Source organism: Ascidiella aspersa, chromosome 5 (assembly GCF_963924565.1).
Source record: "Ascidiella aspersa chromosome 5, kaAscAspe10.2, whole genome shotgun sequence".
NCBI classification, from domain to species: domain Eukaryota; kingdom Metazoa; phylum Chordata; class Ascidiacea; order Phlebobranchia; family Ascidiidae; genus Ascidiella; species Ascidiella aspersa.
This window is the reverse complement of record NC_139451.1, coordinates 26157258-26176669: the sequence shown is the minus strand read 5'-3', so window position 1 is coordinate 26176669 and position 19412 is coordinate 26157258. Positions and strand designations below refer to the sequence as shown.

Here is a 19412-nt window from a genome sequence, read left to right as displayed (position 1 = left end):
ATGCCGTTTGGAAAATTGAAACGACGCACTGGGGCGCCGCGACGCGCAGTTTGAGAACTGACTTAGGGTCCATGGTACAGTACTAACTGTCCAGCATAATAATTTATGTCTGTTACATTATTTTAGTTGAGTGGGCCGTCCAGTTTTTGTTGGTTATTTGGCTTACCAATCCTTTTGTACACATCGCCTGGCCATAGAATCATTTAGCAGATGCGTGTTAACGGTTAACATATCCGTGTTACTTTTTTTATAGACACGGTTAAAGTTAAATGTGTTATGGTCATTGGGTTACCTCCAGTGGTGGGATTCAAATTTTTTGTCAGCCGGTTCTATCACAAAAGTCATGTATTTCAGCCGGTTCTGTTACAAAAATTATAATTTGCGGGAAATAATTAAAGTAGTTGCAAGAACAGAATGCAACCCCAGGTTCCAGCGAATGTTGCGAACTGAGAACCGACTGAATCCCATGCATCACTGCTATCAGTTGCACTAATAAAATTAACACAATGTAGGCCTATAACTGTTACGTGTGACCTTGGCCTTACACGTGAGCTACCTGGATCTCAAAAATCAATCTATGGAATAAGATGCAAAAATCCATTGACAGTAACCAGTAATGCTAACCGGTTCGCTGATCTTATAAAATTCTGCGAGACGGTTCTATAGAACCGGTGCGAACCGGCTGAATCCCACCACTGGTTACGTCATAAAATTTGGTTTTAAAATTAAAACTGAATTTCAATAATTGCAACAAATAATAAAATCTCCACTACACTAGCTTCGTTGGTCAGACGAAATGCTTATTTTTCAATATTGGTTTATTTTTCAAATATTGTGTGGCTTACTAGCCAGATAAACATCGAGCAAAGATCCTTTATTATCAATTTTGGTATTTCGCGAAATTTCTAATCATAAAGTGCTAATTATAATGCAGCCATTCGTCAGCGTTCTGTTGATAACAACAACAAGCCAAGCGTAATAAAAAAGTGAAAAACAATAAGTTATACCTGAAGACAAAAAAGACTTTTCTCCCAAAGAAACGGACGTTTACCCTTGCGTTTAAAATGTGTTAAACTTTCTAAATGATCGTACCTGTAATTAAAGTTGTGTACCGTTAGAGCACAGCCAGTGAGAGTCAGGTTTAAAATTTTAACTTTTTAGCCAGTTGAGTTTCTGTTTAAGACTTGGTTCGAGAAAATACTTTTCGTTAAAATGTGGTTAGTTACCCTAATCTTGGCTTGTAAAACAGTTGACTTGCTACATATTCGTTTTGTTATTTAGAAACAAATTAGTACTCAGAATTTGAAGAGTTCAACAATTTCAGAATTTAACATTTCATTTGAAGGCAAATGATTTGGCTTAGAGTTGCTATTTTCAAAAATTACTTAATGTGGATTTTATTTATTATACAAACGACTTAATGGAAATCCTTTGAAAAGTAATTTAGCCTTGTATCTGTAGATTTCTTAACCCTGTACAACACCCATACAAATTGTGTCCCTTAATTGCAGATAAAATTATACTTTTTTAACTTGCCATAATGTCTACGATTCGTTACAAGCGCACTAAAAATGAACGGGAAGATGAACAGACACTTGCGATGCACGAGGAATTAGCAGAAGAAGCAGAAGTTGAAATGAAAGAAATGGTAAATGATTTTAAAAATTATATTTTGCCGGATAAAAAAGTCTGATTGCTGGCTAACTTAGGCTGCTTTGAGTAATGTGTAAAAATTTGTGATCGATATCTTGTTTACTTCTGGAGATATTACGCAAAGAATGTCGAGCTGCGTACTTCCCTTTGGTTAAACATAGAGGGTTGTCTGATTTTTTTACCCTTTAAAAAATATAAATGTTATTTAGAAACACATAATTGTCATAAGAATATTTTTAATGTGTAACTTTTGTGCTGAATATCTCCCGTCGCTAAATTGCTAGATTTATTTGGCTTTATTTAATTACCTCCAGTTTGTTTTCTTTTAAAGATGTCCCTAAATTTGGTATGCTGTGTATTTCATGTTTATAAATAAAAACAAAAATAGAATTTGTAAACCACAACAGAATGATTGGCAAAAAAGTTTTTCCTTCAGTTTTTTTTACAAGCAGAATTTTGATTCTTTAGGCATTTCGCATCTAATTAACCACATCATTTGATCCTAAATTTCTCAAAGAAACTTGTCCATTATTGGACTTAACTTACACTAAACATAATGTTTATATGAAGGGAACTGTTGAATCCGGGCCATCTACCGACATACCCACATCATTTCCTTCAGGGCCTGAAATCATTTACAAATCGGACAGAAAAAGCAACTGCTATCTGGGATGGGCAGTTTTGACAACTGTTTTATTTCTTTCTATGATTGTAATTGCCATTTTGGCTCATCAGGGTCCAAGAAGTAAGATAGTGTAAAACAAATGTTTATAACAATGTATATACATTTGCTTACAGGTTATGTCATTTCAAATTGTTTAAATGTTATTTTAAAAGGTTAAAAAAAATCCTCTTATTTGTTGAAAGTTTTTGCTTGAGCTCCATTTACAAATGCAAAATAATGCTGTGTACATCGAGTATATATTGACTTTGCTTATTGTCCCAAAGTGGTTTGCGTATATACATAAAAGTGAATTTAAATTTAAGTGCTACTTTGTTTTTAGGCATTGTTTGGTGTTGCATTGGAGATGAAGAGGTACAAAAGTGTCGGAACATGTCAAATCACTTTCTTTATTGGGATTTTGAGCCCAAAGTTGACTGTAAATTGTCTGCGTCGGCAGAAGAGTGTGTAAAAATGATTGACACCGACGCAGCTGATGTTTTTACAATTGACAATGAGTTGCTTTTCGCAAACAGAGATAAGCTGAAGCCCCTTATGGCAGAGGCAACACTAGGTAATTTAAATTAAATCTAAAGAAATAAACTTCAGGGTTTGGAGCTGCACCTCAATGTACATAACTTTTTTGAGTGATGGTATCTTTACCATAACATAGTTAAACCGCTCTACTATGCCTATAACTGTGAATTAGGATTCTGGACCCTTTATTTTTTATTGGTGGAATCCACAGTTGATATTAAAAGTATACTCTTGGTATCAATGCCAGCTTTTAGTTCATCCAATATTTTACAGTGGATTTAGTAAAGGGGTTGTTTTCAATAAAATTTCAAAAAATAAACTTAATTTTGCTACAATTTTATATATGTGAGCCACCCTTTTATATCTTGTATGTGTTGCAGAATATGGCCTTGGAGAATATCTAATAGCCATTGCTGACAATAAAGACAACACATCTATCTTGAGCAAAGCGAGTTTTAAAAACAAAAAAGCCTGTGTTGGAAACTGGAACCTCTTTAAAGGCCTGCTTGGAAACTTTAGTGAGCTCAAGAGTGTTAAATTTAATAGAGTAGCGTATCTTGATTTGGGTAACACAATTTTTAAATGTGGATAATTTCGATAATAGTATGACTTATAAGTGGCTATTTTCAAAATAATTGGTAATTAAAGGTGTTTTTACACTTTCTATAATTGTTTTCATTATAATATTCATTTTGGTGGTTTAAATTTAGACCAAATTTAAATTTTTTTTTTTATTTTTAGCCGATAGAGTATACACAGCAAAAACATGCGATGCCACCCAGAAGATTGCCAACATGTTTCAAAATGCCTGTGTGCCAGATTCTCAAGCCTACATTCTTTGTGGGGGATGCAAAGGCTCAACTTGTGCTAAGGAGTGTACAACTGATAACTTTTGTGGATATATGGGAGCTTTAAGGTAAGTAAAACTTGTCATACATGTTGCACATTCAATGTTAAGGCCGTGAAAACAATGTATCTCACACCTCATATGCAAATGTGCGTTTTACAGCAACCTATCATATTAAATATCTTTAGAAACATGTTAGTTAGTAATAAATTTCCAAACTACCTAGCCATAATGACTATCAGAAATTTTACCAAAACAGCAATAATTAAATTTCAGAAAATTGTGTGTATATTTATGTTTTTAAATGACTTGACTTGACATAGGTTATTTGAGAAAAAAGGACTTAAATTGGACTAAAATCATTTAATCAGTACACTTGGGTTTATTAAATGTTTTCATTAAACTGTTTTTTCATAATTGAGTAATTTATTTCAATTTTTGCCCATAAAACAATTTGCTTAAAATGTATGTTGGTTTTGCTATCTTTTAGTTTAATGCTCGCCATCAGATAATTTTATTAGTTTAATGGTTTATTATTTTATCAATAACATGACTTGGATTAAAGTTGCAAATTGACTTGTTATATATTTTTAAGACAAGGGACTACATGGCTGGTACTTAGTATATCTGCCATTAGTTGACACGCTATCAACTTGTTTTTTTAGAAATGACAAAGATATAAATAGTAAACTAATTTCAGGTGTTTAGTTGAATCAGGTGATGAAGCTATTGCCTTTACAAGCCACGGATCCCTAAAAGAAATTAAAGACAACCCTCCATCCTGGGATAATGTGTTTAATCAAAGTGTAAGTAACTTCACTGGTAAAACAACTTTGCCATAACAAACTGTATCAAGAGCTTATGCAATAAGTTTAATATTAACCCAGTATATTGCATTTATGCCTTTCAATGACTGAACTCTCAAATCTTAAAATGCAAACTGAAAAATGATTCTGTTTTGCACTAACGTTCCTTTTTATATTGTTTTCTAAAATTTTAATTTAAAAAAGGTTACTTTTTGTTAAAATAGATACTTCGTAATTCTAAACCAGTTTCAGTCAAACCTGAATGATTTGACATTGGAAATTTTTAATTTAATACACATGGGGATTTCTAAGCGTAAAACCATTTGCGTAAACCTAATATCCTAAACAAGCAATTAAATCTAATCAATTTTTTTGCGCACAGGATTATGTTCTTCTTTGTCCTGATGGATCAAGGGCCGGTCTGGATGAGTACAAGACTTGTAACCTTGGCTGGATGCCAACAAGGTCACTGGTCGTGTCAAAAAAGATTCGCTCTGGGAATGACGTTGACATACCAACCGATGTCATCGAGTTGTTGTATGTTACACAGGTCAGACACTACGTTCTGAAACTGAATGAAAAAAACAAATGTAGGATTAAGTGGTTCTCAACCAGTTATGCATGTTACACTGGGGTACACCTTTAAACCTTCACGCAGAGTTTAGGAAAAATAATGCAGGTGGAATATTATTGCAGCTTGCGTAATTTTTATGCTCATTTTACCTCCTATGATTTAAATTCATGCGGTTACATGTTTTTAATTTACTTAGGTATACATAACTCAGTTTGAGCAAAAAGGTTTGTAGTGAAACCAGGTGGTGCTACATAGTGACAGCGAAAAGCCACTTAGGTTGAGAACCACTGGTTTAAAGACTGTGTTGTACTGATATAGAAGTGACATAAGAATTTTCGCCTACCCAAAATATTGGACTCGAAAATTTAAAATATACAAAAATATTGAAAGATTGGGTTAGCATAGTTTTAGAGTCAACTTATTGACTTATTTCACCATGGAAGTGGTGTCAATCTCTGGAATAAAATATAAAGTACCCATAGTCCCACATCACTAGTTTACCGTCAAAATACATTTTTTTGTTACTATGTAGTCGTACTTTGAGGCATTGAAATGTGATTAATTGGTCATAGTATTTCCAAGCTTATTGATATAAATATAAAATCATTAAGTGGAAGTAGAATTTACATAACAGGGAATAAAAATATTTTAATCTTAAAAATTTGATTTTTATGTTTTTATCACTATTATAAATGCAAGTGAACATATCAGTCTTATAAACATCTCAACGGTTTGACTGTATATATATTAGCACATTTTGTAAAACGCGTTTGTTTTGTTTATTTAGCTGTACTTTGGTTCCCACTCAAAGACAACCAAAGACTCCTTTAACATGTTTGAAAGCCTCAAAAAGCCAAATCAGCTCTTTCAGGATTCCACCTCACAACTCATTCCCTTGTGGGGAAACTGTTCTGCAGAGGTAGATAATATTTTTTTCATGCTATGTTCGATTTAGTTTTCAAACCAAACTCCATATACTGTATGATTTTAAGAAACGCCCTTAGACTTTCCCTATTGCCATTTTAAATATGTCATTATATTAAAATTAGTTTTCATCTTACCTATTTAATAAATGGTAAACAATTCCAACTACTGAAACATGTATATGCACAATGTATATGTTCTGTGATCAAGCCCTTCTGGCCGACGATAAAGGCACCCCTATACACAGGATGAACTCACAACCTCCGGTCATACCAGGCCTGGCACTCTTCCAAGTAAACTGCAAAGGCTTAGAAGGAAGCAAGTCGCAACCAACAACTTGCTCCCTTCTGAGCCTGCGTCGGGCCTGGAGGTCGTGAGTTCAAGCCACATCGCAGGCTAGTTGTTTTTCTTGCGTTGCTTGCACTACGATCCTGATCAATTTGAACTACATTGTTTTCCTCATTTCATATATAATAATACCAAACCTTTTTATATTATAGGCCTACCTGGGGGACAGCTACACAAACTTACTACATTCTGTTAACTGCACCAAAGTATACCACATACCAGGGACTTGTCATTTGCCACAGTTTGCCAGCACTGTGCCATAAAACTTGAAAAACGCCAAAAATAAGACTTTTATTTACTAGCTTAATTGGTAAAACAACCTTGCTGATATTTTAGTTTTAATATGAGCAGGGAAAACCCAAAGACAGCAGAACACTCACAACTTTATTTGTTGAAATTATAGCCCATAAACCATTGTAAATATGTGTTTTATTTGCACAAATAATTCTCCACCAATATTGTGTTTTTTGTTTTTACTTGAAAAATGCATGGACCAGCTGTAACTGGCACAAGTTTTTGTACTTCAATGTTTGCACATTTTCTCTGTTAAAATCGACCTATTTTTCAGAACCCATGTACACTTGCCTATTTTCCATAATTTAATAAAGTCAATATGTTTAGGTTTTAAATGCAAAGAAATTGTGTATGTTATTTTATAAAACAACTAGTATTTTCTTATTCTTTCATATATTTCATGCCATGTCTTTCTGTGTGCTTTTCATATTGCAGCATTTATTGCAAATATTGATGTATATTGCAACATCTACACAAAAACTGAAAAAAAACTTTGTTGCATGTGTTTGGACTTTTAAACACAAATAAGATTTATATTTTTATACTTGTTTTTCGATTTATGCAAGTTTATGCGCTGTCTTACACATTGTGGTGCTTACATCGTATTGTGAAATGTATTTTTTGAAATTCCTGTTGTTCAGTTAAAGTCACAAAATAAATGGATGAATTAATACAGTAATTCAGGATGCAATTCAAACCACAGAATATAATAACATTGATATTTTAGCAGCTAAATTTATTATTTAAACTGTGACAACCCGGTCTAACTCTGCATTTATGCAAAAATTCCAAAAGTTGAAACATATGTGTTTGTTTAATATTGGCAATAATAAAACAACATATCTACACTCAGTAACATAACACAAAAACAAATCTAAATCGTTAGCACAAAACTAAAAATTAAACTACTTAAACCAATGAGCACACGCTGTAAAACAAGATGGAAGACTTAGATGCAGTCTGGAAAAAGTTAAGCCAATTTTTTTGTTTTGGTCAAACACAAATTGTAAGATCTTCGTTTAAAAAGAGAGTTCTTTAGAGTCATTTCAACATGTTTGTTAAAAAATAGACACAACATGTTGAGAGTTAGTATACTTAAATCACGAACCAAAATCAGTAAGTTAAACTCAAGTACCTAATAGTGACGATTAATATATACAGTTATGTATGCACCAGTTGCACCACAGTTCAAATAACTAAGAAAGTGCCTTGTTAGGGTTTTTGTAGCATTCTTAAGCACTGGGATTATTTGAGGGTCTAAATAATTTGTAGATTAATTGTCTACTTTTAAATGGCATCTCCAAGTGAGTTCCAAACAATAGCATTTGTTACATATGTAAAGAGTGAAAGGTAGGTAGTTATTTTCAAAAACGTAACTTATATGTTTGAAAACCACCACCATATTTCAACACGTTGCATTTGAAACATTTTAATACTGTTACAATACTAATACAACGAGATAGAAGTTAAACTTCAATTTAAAAGAGCTATTTTTATTGTTTTCTTATGATAGCCATAAGTTTTGGCCAATGCTTAAAAGAACTAAAACTAAAAAAGGCACTATCCAAATCTATGTTGAATGTTAAGTTTTAAACAAGAAAGCTGAATTTAACAAAGTTTGCAACATAATAAAAGTTGGAATGCAAAACTATTAAGCAATACAACATAAAAAAAATATTTTTTTTTAATACAAACTAAAATCAATAAAAGCATCACTTTTTAATTGGCCGCAATAGGATTTTTTAACTTAAAATATAATTAGGAAACATCACTGACTGTTTGTTTAATTAATAGCATATTTTATTGGTTGGCATAAGAATGGCAGTTAAATGATTATCAACACCACTGTGTCATGGAATTAACCAACTTCACTTTTTTCAATTTATTATTTAAAGCACATGTTATAACAGGCCTACAGCAGATTTGATGACCATGTTGAAATAAATTCGGTTAATGAGTCAACATACCAATTAAAAAAAATAAAATATTTATTTTATTGTGTCAATTGCTTAGCCTGAGACAAATTAAGATTCAAAAACCCATTCCTCTATTAAATAAATTTACAAATCTAATGTAACATATAATAGGTAATATTATGAAGATCCAATTCAACTCGATGAACAAAAATTGAAGCTGTTCCTGGTTAATATTAGGCAGAAGGTAATCAACTACATCACACATGGTTTGCATTGTGGCAATAAAAGTCTCAGAAACATTCCGAAAAGTGAATTTTCTGTGGTGGATTTTCGGTTAGCATGCATGCAGGTAAAAAAATACAGTGGCGTCATTATTTGGCTACGGTTTGTTTACGAAGAGAAACTCCATTGGTAGGGGCATCGCCGTGGCCCTCGATTTTACGAGTATTCTTTCTTTCATCATCAGAATCAGAAAGTTCACTTTCACTTCTAGCATCATCAACCTATTAAAAAAGCTTGTCAAAAATCAGAAAACTGGGGGGTATTGCTGAAACTGCAAAATTTAGATTTTATTGAATATCATGGCTCTAATATTTTTATTGAAATTACTAAAAAAAAACAGATATTGTGTTCCTAAATATGTAACAATAGCTTGTGCACAAAGTACTGTGGTTTTTATTTGCATGTCTTACAAATCTCGTTGTACATTTAAAGCATACTCCATATTAGGGATGTTGACTTTTTATTCCCATGCCTGATATTTTAGACAATCTTGTAATTTTATCATATATCAAATGAGGTCAAGACTATGGAATATGTGAAATTGAAAAAAGGTGTTTTTTCTGGGTTACGGGTATTTGCGGGGGAGTTAGCTCCAGTTAAGTTAAATCTATTTTTGATAAATTTACTTTCAAAAGGTAAATTTACTGTGTTGCATGGCAAATTATGACTGAAAATTTAATATTAATTTGATATCAGATAGGTACTATTACCACCCTATTTTGTAGTATAGATACTTCTACAGCATCGCATATCGGTTTCCATTAGATATCATCAGACATTCCTACTTCCTACGAGCAATTGCGGATAGATTAAATAAAAAGCGATTGAAAAAAATACTAATACCGACCTGTCCGCCCGACTTAAACAGCCTTATGAAGCCTTTGACAATAAAAGAAAACCAGTATATATGAAGCATTTGTAGAACAGTGAGACACATGCTGAAAAAGTACCATGAGGGAAACGGACCAACAATTTTCCAACATTCAAACCAAACGGAATAGAGAACCCTGAAACGTGAAGAAACACAAGGATTCAGTATAAAGTTTAACATGAAAAATAGACCATTTATGACATATAACAATAGTTCTCAAACTTTATTCAGCCTGCCACAGCCGTAAAAAAATATTTTTTCCACCATGTTTAGAAACTTTTAAAACAAACTGTTGTGTGGGGACCCCAGTTTGTGAATTGCTGATATGAAAACATTGTTTTAATAGCACTTGTGTAGGATTTTAAATTAAATTAAATATATAAATTAAAATGAAAGAAATTAGGTTATCATAGAAAAAAGAAATGGATTCTATATAAGAACCAGGTTGCCACAATCAAACCCCCAACTTGTGATATACCACAGTGAACTTAAAAAAACAAAATTTCCAATACTAAACAGGCCAAGTTGAATTTACAGACATGCCTGATTTATTGGTAGCACCATTGATAAGCACAGGACTGGATTATATGTAAATTTGTGACCAACCTTAGAGGCATTACCAAAGGAAGCTGTTACAAGTTCTAAAATACAAAAACACCTCTCATTTCCGTTATATATATGAAGGACCGGTGTGTAGTCTGTATAATTGCCTATTGGCATACAGAATTGACTTTTAGCAAATCTGTTAGAACAAGGAAATAACACTAGAGCTTCGTCGAAGCCTTGTAGACTTCCTCCTACTACTTTACATAGAAAACTTAGCATTATAATTTTAATCGATTTTCATTGGTGGACAATATAATTACACCTGGCGATAATTTACTACATTAGCATAGTCATCACCAACTTTACATATAATTATTAGGAAGTGATTATTTGACTAACTACTTAGGCTTGGACATTTATAAAGCATCAGAAAAAACGGTTTTAGGGGACCTGTTGTTTCCATTTTTGGTTTATCTGTTTTAATGGAAACATAAGGGAGTAACAAAAATAAGTCAAAAATACATATATTTGCCTATGTCAAAAAAACCTACCAGAACGGAAAATAAATGAGCCGCACAATTGAAAAGGACAAGCCAAACAAGGCCAATCCCAGCGACCCTAGTGCCTCATACTTGCTGTATTTCATCAACTTCGAACCCTAAAAAAAGAAATGCGTTTTGGTTAAACACTGTATACAATAGCAGTTTTATTTAAGTGACTTTACAAAATGACAAGGCATAAAAAACAACAGTTAATTTTTGGAGCATAATGGTGGGAGGTTGTAGAAAGATGTAATAAGAATATCAAAGCCCATACAGAAGTAGGTATCATTTTGAACATTTCAAATAACTTTTCAATCATTTTTAACATAGCACAAGAAAATAACACTTGTTATTTTCACAGATATATACTATATGTGTAATATATACTATATGTGTATGTAATATATATATATATATATATATAAGTAATAACTATCCTCATAAAGAGTTGATGCTATATCTCACTCAGTTGGTTTATAGGCTAATAAATAATGTATTTTATCTTCCATCTTGTTTCTCTACAACCTAAAGGATTCTGTTTCAAATGGGTTTCCAATTTCGGCATTAAAAGAGCTTAGCGGCTTATAGCCTAATGGAGCTATTATATATTTCAGAGAAACTGTATTTCCCATGCTGTGTGTGTGGTTGTTGTATTAGGGTTGAGAAACATAGACAAAATTACAATAATAGTCTGTTTTCTTTACTAAGAAAGACATACAATTAACATATATGGCGATATTTAAAAGGATATCTATGAGCTAAACCGAAATATTTTAATTAAACAGCCAAACCTGGAAATTTTATTCAGTGAACCAAATCAACCGATGTATAATTGATAGTACTTACCTCTAAAAATACATCGGAAAGGTCATGAAGGGCCATGATAAGCATTCCTATATTAAGCATGTTTATTACATAAGATCCGGATATTAGGCAGATGGTGGCAAAATGATGGAGACACATTGGCCAAAAGTCCTAAAAATAGACAGCATTCTATAGTTAGTGTGGTCAGACAGTCTTGGTCAATAATCAGATAATATGTGATGATTTGGAAACTATATAAATAAATCTAATAATAATGTATAAAGTTTACTAAAACACAGACTGAAAGTTTCTATAAATTTTTTTTTATTAAACTAAATTGAAAAATTAAAAACTGGCTTGTATTAAAAATAAACACACATATGTTAATGTGTCCTCATATTTTCCAGACTAACACATAGGTATATATACCAGTAAAACACTACATGAATTCATGTGCCTAATACAATGAGCAGACTGCTTTAGGAATTTCCGTGTAAACGAGGCAGGGCTACTAGAAACTAACCTGTGGAGAGTTCAACCCATGACCGGATGAATTCGAAAACATTGCTATCGATTATTAATTAGCTTTACAAGTGAACATGCATAGGCCCGTTCATAGGTCAACGGTGTTAGACTGTTTAAGGATTGAATCTCAACACAGCATGTCTTTATAGATTTGCCTTGCTAACATTGGATTACAACACTGTATAACTAAATTGTAGGGATGGCGAACCACTAACCGTCACTTTGTGGCCCATAACATAAAAAACTACAGTTTTTAAAAAACCCATCTGGCTTTTCAAAAATAATGATATCTATATTCAAAATATTTAAGTTATAACCAAATGTTAACACCAATGGTTAAATTAAATTAAATTAATGAAATCCTTAAAAAACTTTATAAATTTTATAGACTACCAGTCAAGGATATTTTAGTAGAAAAGATGTAGATGCAAGTTAGGCATAAATAATACCATGTCTTTTAATTTTTGACCAACATGAGTGTTTTTTTTTATTGTTAAATGACTGATTCATGACCCACGGTATAAAAAAAGTTTCTTCACCCATGAACAAATAAAAGATAAAAATTCGAACTTTGTTAATCTGACCTTTCTTTTGACGTCGGAAAACTGTGACACGATGCAGGATGTGTAAAAGGACAGTTCCAGTTGAAAGTACCAATATTTGAGTGGAGTCAAATGTTGCTTGTCAGGATAACCGTACCAGCAATGTTCAGTTAGCCACGGACATTTGGTGTCGGACATTGTGATGCACCCACAGGTAAATACAAATATGTAAAACACAAACCGCCATCTGCAAAATAGAAAAAAATATTTATCAATTAATCATTGCCTAAAAAGCCAAAACTTGCCTAAAAATAGTACCTATAGGTTTCAAATATTTTTTAACCCACAATTGTCTATTTAAATCTGATAAAAAAACATATTTTAGAAAAGTAATAAAAAGTAACAGTAATTGCTTTGGAAAAATACTGAAAAAACATAAAATGTCATTTATAACTGTCCAGTGTCCTTATTCTTTTATGAAAAATGGTGGTGCACAAGCACATCTCTTCTATATTCGGGGTGAGAAATTATTTTTGATAGGAGGTTTTTGAGAATTTAAAAAGGTCCTTGGAGGAGGGGGGTCAAAAAAGGGTTTTGAAACGCACATTATACAAAGCGTGATTCCTCAAAAAGGTTGTAAATATTATTTTTTACGACAAGCTTGTAAGAGTAGGAATAGGTAAGAATGCCTTATTACAAGTGTAATTTATTCAGAAAAACATCCAAAAACCAAGAAAAATGTAAATGCCCATTTTTCCAAAAAAAGTTTCATGGAAAATGAGTGCACGGGCCGTAGTTTACCTAGGTCTGTGCTAGTATACCATACAATTAATAAATAATTGAGGTATCATATCACTTTGTGTGCCAGTTGTAAAGTATAAGTGGTTAATTTAAAGACAAGTACACACTGATTTAAAAACAATCAGGTTCCTGGTAATATCTTCAAGGTTTCAATCTCCAAATAATTGTTTCTAGATAACACTGTTTGTTTAGCTAGTTAAAATATTTTTTTAAATTGCCTAATTCATACATTTATACACAAATTGGGTATGGGTAACTATGCACGGATCTGTAATGTAGCTTAATAATAAACTTTGCTTTTCAGTCACACTAACTGAAGATGATACAAGTTCGTATTGAAACGTCTTAATCAAGATGCTGTCGATTTACTCAACCTTTTTGGCTTTGAAATTTATACACAAATTGTTATATTGATTAACCTAAACATTAGTTGGTCTATCTTACCGACTGAAGCCCTTATAATAAGTATTGTATTAATAATTAAGAGGCTTCATCCAAATATCAATACAAACAAAATAATGACGATTGACAACAATATATTTTTTAAAAGAGGGTCATGTTACACAAAATGCAGCCAAGTCAATTAGCCCCATGTGCTTCCTTCCTTTGTTGGAATTAATTAGGACAATTGTATGAACAATTGATCACTAATGATAAATAACAGAAATGTGACAAATAAATGAAACTGGACGAAAGCTTAATTATTGCAACAAAAAATTTGCGAGTCCATCACATCTTAAATACAAACAATACACTAGATAGAATATAGTCAAGTGAGGTAAAAAACGATTTTATAGCTAACTTTTGTTTTTTTGCAATAGAAGTGTAATTTTTCATTCTAATTAAGCTGATGGGTCTACCTTTCAAATCACATAGAGGAATTTTAATTCTAATATAAAATAAAATAAACATTTTGCAAAATCTGTTGTTTTTTTAACACAAATTTAGCAAAATATATTTTTTTTAAAGAGTATTTTTATCCTAATTTTATTCTTTTTTTGCAAACTGATTGTTAACCAACCACCAATGACTATTTTAGTCTGCCATAGAGCAGGTTGTAAAAAACTATGTTAAACTCGATGCATATGCACTTCTGCAATGCACTAACAGGATTGGCCTACTTTTATTAAATCATGTTATTCGTAAATAAAGAGTTAAATTTTAAATTCACATGGGGATTAGTTGAGGTTTTGCATGGGCTAAAGCATGGAAAGGTGTGTGTCAATCAAACCCAATCAACAGTGGTACTACTACTTGGCAGCATATTATTCATTGCATAACTACTATCTACAGCATATTATTCATTGCATAACTACTATCTACAACCTAATAACGATACAATACACCTTTAGCTGAAAAAATCTTCTATTTTTTACATTTTTACAAAAAACGGATATTCAGTGAGTTTTGTTTGATAAAAATGTTTAAATAAAATTGTGATAGTCTGCAACTTACACAGTTTCCGAGAACTTGACGAGTTTTGATGGTCTGTTGATTTCGCGCTTTCTGCGAAACCATCTTTGTACCTGCCTTTCACTCCAGTCTAGTTGTTTGCACAAACCTGCAAAAACAGTGTAAACAGTACTGGTCTACAGATTTACCAATGTGAATAGTTAGAGCAGGGGTTCTTAAACTGGGGTCCATGGACCCCTTTGGGGGTCTGTGAACTAGTTTTAGGGGGTCCATAAAAGCCTTAATTCAAATATTAGTATATATTTAAGAAGTATATAATCAAATTTTTAAGAAAACAGTTTAACTAAAAATAAAACGGTTTTGCACTGAATGCTTTTTTACTTTTACATTTTTTGGCCGGAATCAGCAAATTTACGAACTCAATTTGTATTGTGACGATATTTTAGAGCGTATCTTTTGAAACGTCTTGCCCACTGTGGACTGTGGTGCACAAGAACCAAAACAAAATTTTAGGCGTCCGCGGTAAAAAAGTTTAAGAACCCCTGAGTTAGAAGAAGCATGTGCTATATGTATATTGAAAAAAATGCCTAGTATAATTTATTGTCATTTTTGTAATTATATATCCACATATTGCAGGGATAACTAAATTAAAATTTGGACAATTGTCTAATAATTCCCCAGACAAAATAACACTCGCCAAAACTGTTGGCACTGACCTGTCTTACAATTTCGGTTTAAATAGTTCTCCTATAGTCAACTTAGACTACTTAACAGGCTATTAAACACATAGGACTTTGTACCACGTGTGATAGGATTTTTTTTAAATTCTGTAGTTTTGGAAATGCGTATTGCGATCACACAATATTTTGCTTTTATTCGGCGGCATTTAGCATAATTTTTCGCAAATTGAGGCCAGTATATATGTCTACAAACAACAAGTAAGCTATAGATGCTTGTCAGACGGGCGAGTAAGTGCTAAAAACTTGCTCAGGGCAAAATGCACTTGCATTGGTGAAGTGGCAGTGCAAAATCGCAACTCTGTATGGTAGGTATATGAGAATTTTAAAGAATATGATTTTTGCATGATTGGTAGATTCTTGATACAACTATTTGTGTACGATTAGAGACCATTATAATAAATTACATTTTCCTACATGTTTTAAGTTGATTGTGTTGTTCCAGTTCCATTTATAGTGACATTTTAGTAAAATACTCGCAAATTTCAGTTGGGGTGCCAAAAATATATATTTTTGAGGGGTGCCGTAAGCCATTGAAGCTTAAGAACCATTGACTTGCAGTCAATAAAGAGAACTTGAGTAGTTGAAGTTGGTTAGGGTATCAAAGCATGCCATGCGATTGGCGAAGGAACAACTTTTTAAAATTGTTTATAAAAATATATTATACAGGGATGATGTACAGATTAAAACATCAGGTGTAAGTTTAAAAACAATGTACCTTGTAGTCGGACACCCTCAGGTTTTTTCGTAATGGTTTGAAAGACCTTTTCCAACACAATATTAGGTGAAGGAGCCCGATTGGGAGTATCGGATATGTTCAACTTTCTTCCGATTGGTTTTGCAATTAGTCTAGAAAAGATGGAAAAAAAGTTATTAACATAGAATAGCAAACAAAATAGAAGGGTAGAAAACTTGTATTGAAGTATTAAAAAAGCTACACCCCCTTACCCCTAAATTATTATTGGTATAAATGCTATTTACATGATAATAAATGACATGAAGAGTATATATAATTGTGAAGGTTAGGATAACTTAAAAGAAAGTCTTAGGTCTATCAATGCATTTAGGTTGCCAAGCTATGAGGCCATGAAAAATAGTTTGAAGAGAAGAAATCAATTGAAACATTTATTCCATATTTTAACTGACAGCCCCAGTTAAAAGTGGCTAGTCCCAGTTAGTTTGTGCAAGTTTATGAGTGGTAAATTGAGGATTGTTAAACCGACATGTAGTATAGGAATTACTTTACTTAATTTGAGACTAAGAGTCTAGGCAGTGTATTCCAATCATACCTCATTTCCTGTATTTCCAATCATATTTAGCTAATGTATGTTCTAAATGCCCATAACTAGTAGATAGTTTTGGGCAGTCTTCCAAGCAGTATAAAGAATATTATATTATAGCTTAAAGAAAAATGAATATCTTCTAAATATGTAATACCACAGCGTTGGTATATATTTATTTATTGTGATAAAAAATAATTTTAATTACCTTTCAATTACAATTCTGACCACATACAAAACAAGGGAATATGGAATGACATAGAGCATGTCCGTGGCTTGGGGGAAGGTCACATCTTCTGTATTGCGTAGGTCAGCCCAGGTCGTATTATGTGGCAGCCAAAATCTCTCATTCCAAAACCACTGTGAAAAACCTGTGCCAGACATAGCACTACAAATGCTATCAACTCCTAAAAAAATTCAAAAGGTTACTGTTTATTTCCTTAGTCGGTGTCAAAAGTTTAAAGCATCACCAAACAAATAAATAAAGAGTATTTTGTGGGTGCTTGTCGCAGACTAGATCAGGAGGCAATACCCAAAGTAGCTGCAAAGGATAAGGAAGGACTTTACGTTCTAGGGCAATACGTTTATTGAACAGTACGAAAATCAATCAGTACAAGGCAAACCCATGCACACCAAGTGCTCGCATAAGACTATAGCTTGTCTTTACCCATGAGATTGCAAACTGTGCTAAAAATGCATTCAATTATCTTGGTATCCACCCGACGAATGCTGTGTGCCAAGACCTTTTGTGTGCAGGGCTAATTTAAAGGTATGTCTGTTGGCAATCGGGTTTTATGCACAAGTGTAAAATACGAACAGAACATGAGTTGCACTTTTGTTGCACTCGTTCATCCCAATTTTTTAGCCATACACTAGCGAGATCTTTAAAGACTAATATATTACAAAGTTTACATACTCCACTATGGAAAGTATCGAAAGCTTACACGCGATTTTTTGTCAACAGATTAAACCTCCTAATTTCTGTTACATTAGCGGGGTACACTTTTGACCTTAGCTGCACCCGGTCACCCCAATTTTTTCGGTGCTGCAGCCAGCAACCCACAAGATCTGCCATTCTTTTCAGGCGGGTAACATCTGGGTGACTAAAATACAATTTTCAGAAAATCAATTTTAATGATACTTCTATCAAACCATTTCAGCCGACGCTGGCTTGAAGGGCAAATACTATATAAGACTATAACCCCAACCTAAGTAGTTTCCAGCTAAATTTTAAATCTTGCAAAGTTTTATATTATATATTACAGTTTTTAGATTTATAGTCCTTACAACGTAATATGCAGGATGTTTAACAGTGTGTGCTTATTTTAACATGATACCAAAAGTTACATCATAATAACTGTGCAGCAAGCAACACACAACTATCACGCCACGTTATGACGACACTGATTGGCCGGCAAACATCTTGCGATTTTAACTGCACTCGCAAATCGCGCACGCAACCCGAACAAACAGCATTACGTAATCTGGACAAAGTACAGAATGCGCCGACTAAACAAATACAGTAAACGAGGCAAGGCCCGATTTTACAACGTCGCTGACACTAAGCCATCGTCAGCTTTCAATTCTGCCATTTGTTTACAACTAGTGTGCTATCTTGTCTGCCTGTCTGGAAAAAAGCCGAGTCGTCACGGGCCGCTGAATAACGAGGGCTGATCTTTTCATTCCGGACATTTTTCTCCCCCTAAATTCTCTTGACCGAATCGCCGCTTAGCGAAAATGAGGAAAATTGCACCATGACATGGCGTTTGGCGGCTTTGCAGTTCCGGATTTACCAAATGGGGTTAACTTTAACGTTACTTGGTTAATTAAAAAAAATTAGATCAACAATAACATCCCCCACGCAAACGCCTTGGTTAATTAATGGAGGAAATTAAACCAACAACAGATGACACATGCCTTGCCTTGCGTTTTCACAAACTGAGCACATTTGTTTTTGTCTAGCCGACCAAAACAACTTTCAGGAGAACACTTTTGTTTTGTAGATTTCGCTGACGGAACACTACTTGCTTGGTCAAAGTTCACCGACTGCAAGCTTTACTTTCAACGTTGCACAACTGTCGTCAATTGGGCATGACTTTTCTTGTGTCGATCGTTCTATCTTCGATATGTAGCCTTGAAGAAAACGCTGTTTTTACAGTCACAAAAACAGAAATGCATTATATTCCGTCAAGAAAGCCCCCATTACTTGCCATAATCAGACATTTTAAACAACGCGAAATGCCAGGTAAATCAATCTTGAATTTTTAACGGTTGATGGCAGCCGCAAGCTATAGCTTCTTAGTTTTCGCTTACACTTTATTAGGAATAGTATTGCGTTATTATAAGACAACTTAACTTAAAGTTAGAAAAACAATGAGGCAAAAATACTTAAACCAGAAGGCCAATCATTAGCTAACATGTTTAGGGAAAATAAGACAAAAGTTTTTATCACTAAACAACATAATCGAGAACTTTTGCGCAATACGGTGCTCACGCCTGACAGACATGC

The 19412-nt window shown here is 33.2% G+C and overlaps 2 protein-coding genes across 2 annotated transcripts; one reads left to right on the top strand and one right to left on the bottom strand.

Moving 5' to 3' along the window:
- Positions 1-1492: 1492 nt before the first annotated feature.
- LOC146145654 (melanotransferrin-like) lies at positions 1493-7349 on the top strand. Its single transcript, XM_083389649.1, has 9 exons — positions 1493-1648; positions 2224-2398; positions 2658-2888; positions 3232-3369; positions 3593-3767; positions 4399-4504; positions 4887-5054; positions 5866-5997; positions 6503-7349. The coding sequence occupies exons 1-9, from the start codon at positions 1541-1543 to the stop codon at positions 6611-6613; spliced, it is 1344 nt and encodes a 447-aa protein (XP_083245775.1). The 5' UTR covers positions 1493-1540; the 3' UTR covers positions 6614-7349.
- Positions 7350-7439: 90 nt separating this feature from the next.
- Positions 7440-17306, bottom strand: LOC146145653 (ceramide synthase 6-like). The gene is made up of 8 exons (XM_083389650.1): positions 17112-17306; positions 16342-16472; positions 14929-15034; positions 12715-12919; positions 11648-11776; positions 10811-10917; positions 9690-9849; positions 7440-9063 (listed from the first exon to the last, which is right to left on the bottom strand). The coding sequence occupies exons 1-8, from the start codon at positions 17285-17287 to the stop codon at positions 8932-8934; spliced, it is 1146 nt and encodes a 381-aa protein (XP_083245776.1). The 5' UTR covers positions 17288-17306; the 3' UTR covers positions 7440-8931.
- Between the last annotated feature and the right edge of the window lie 2106 nt (positions 17307-19412).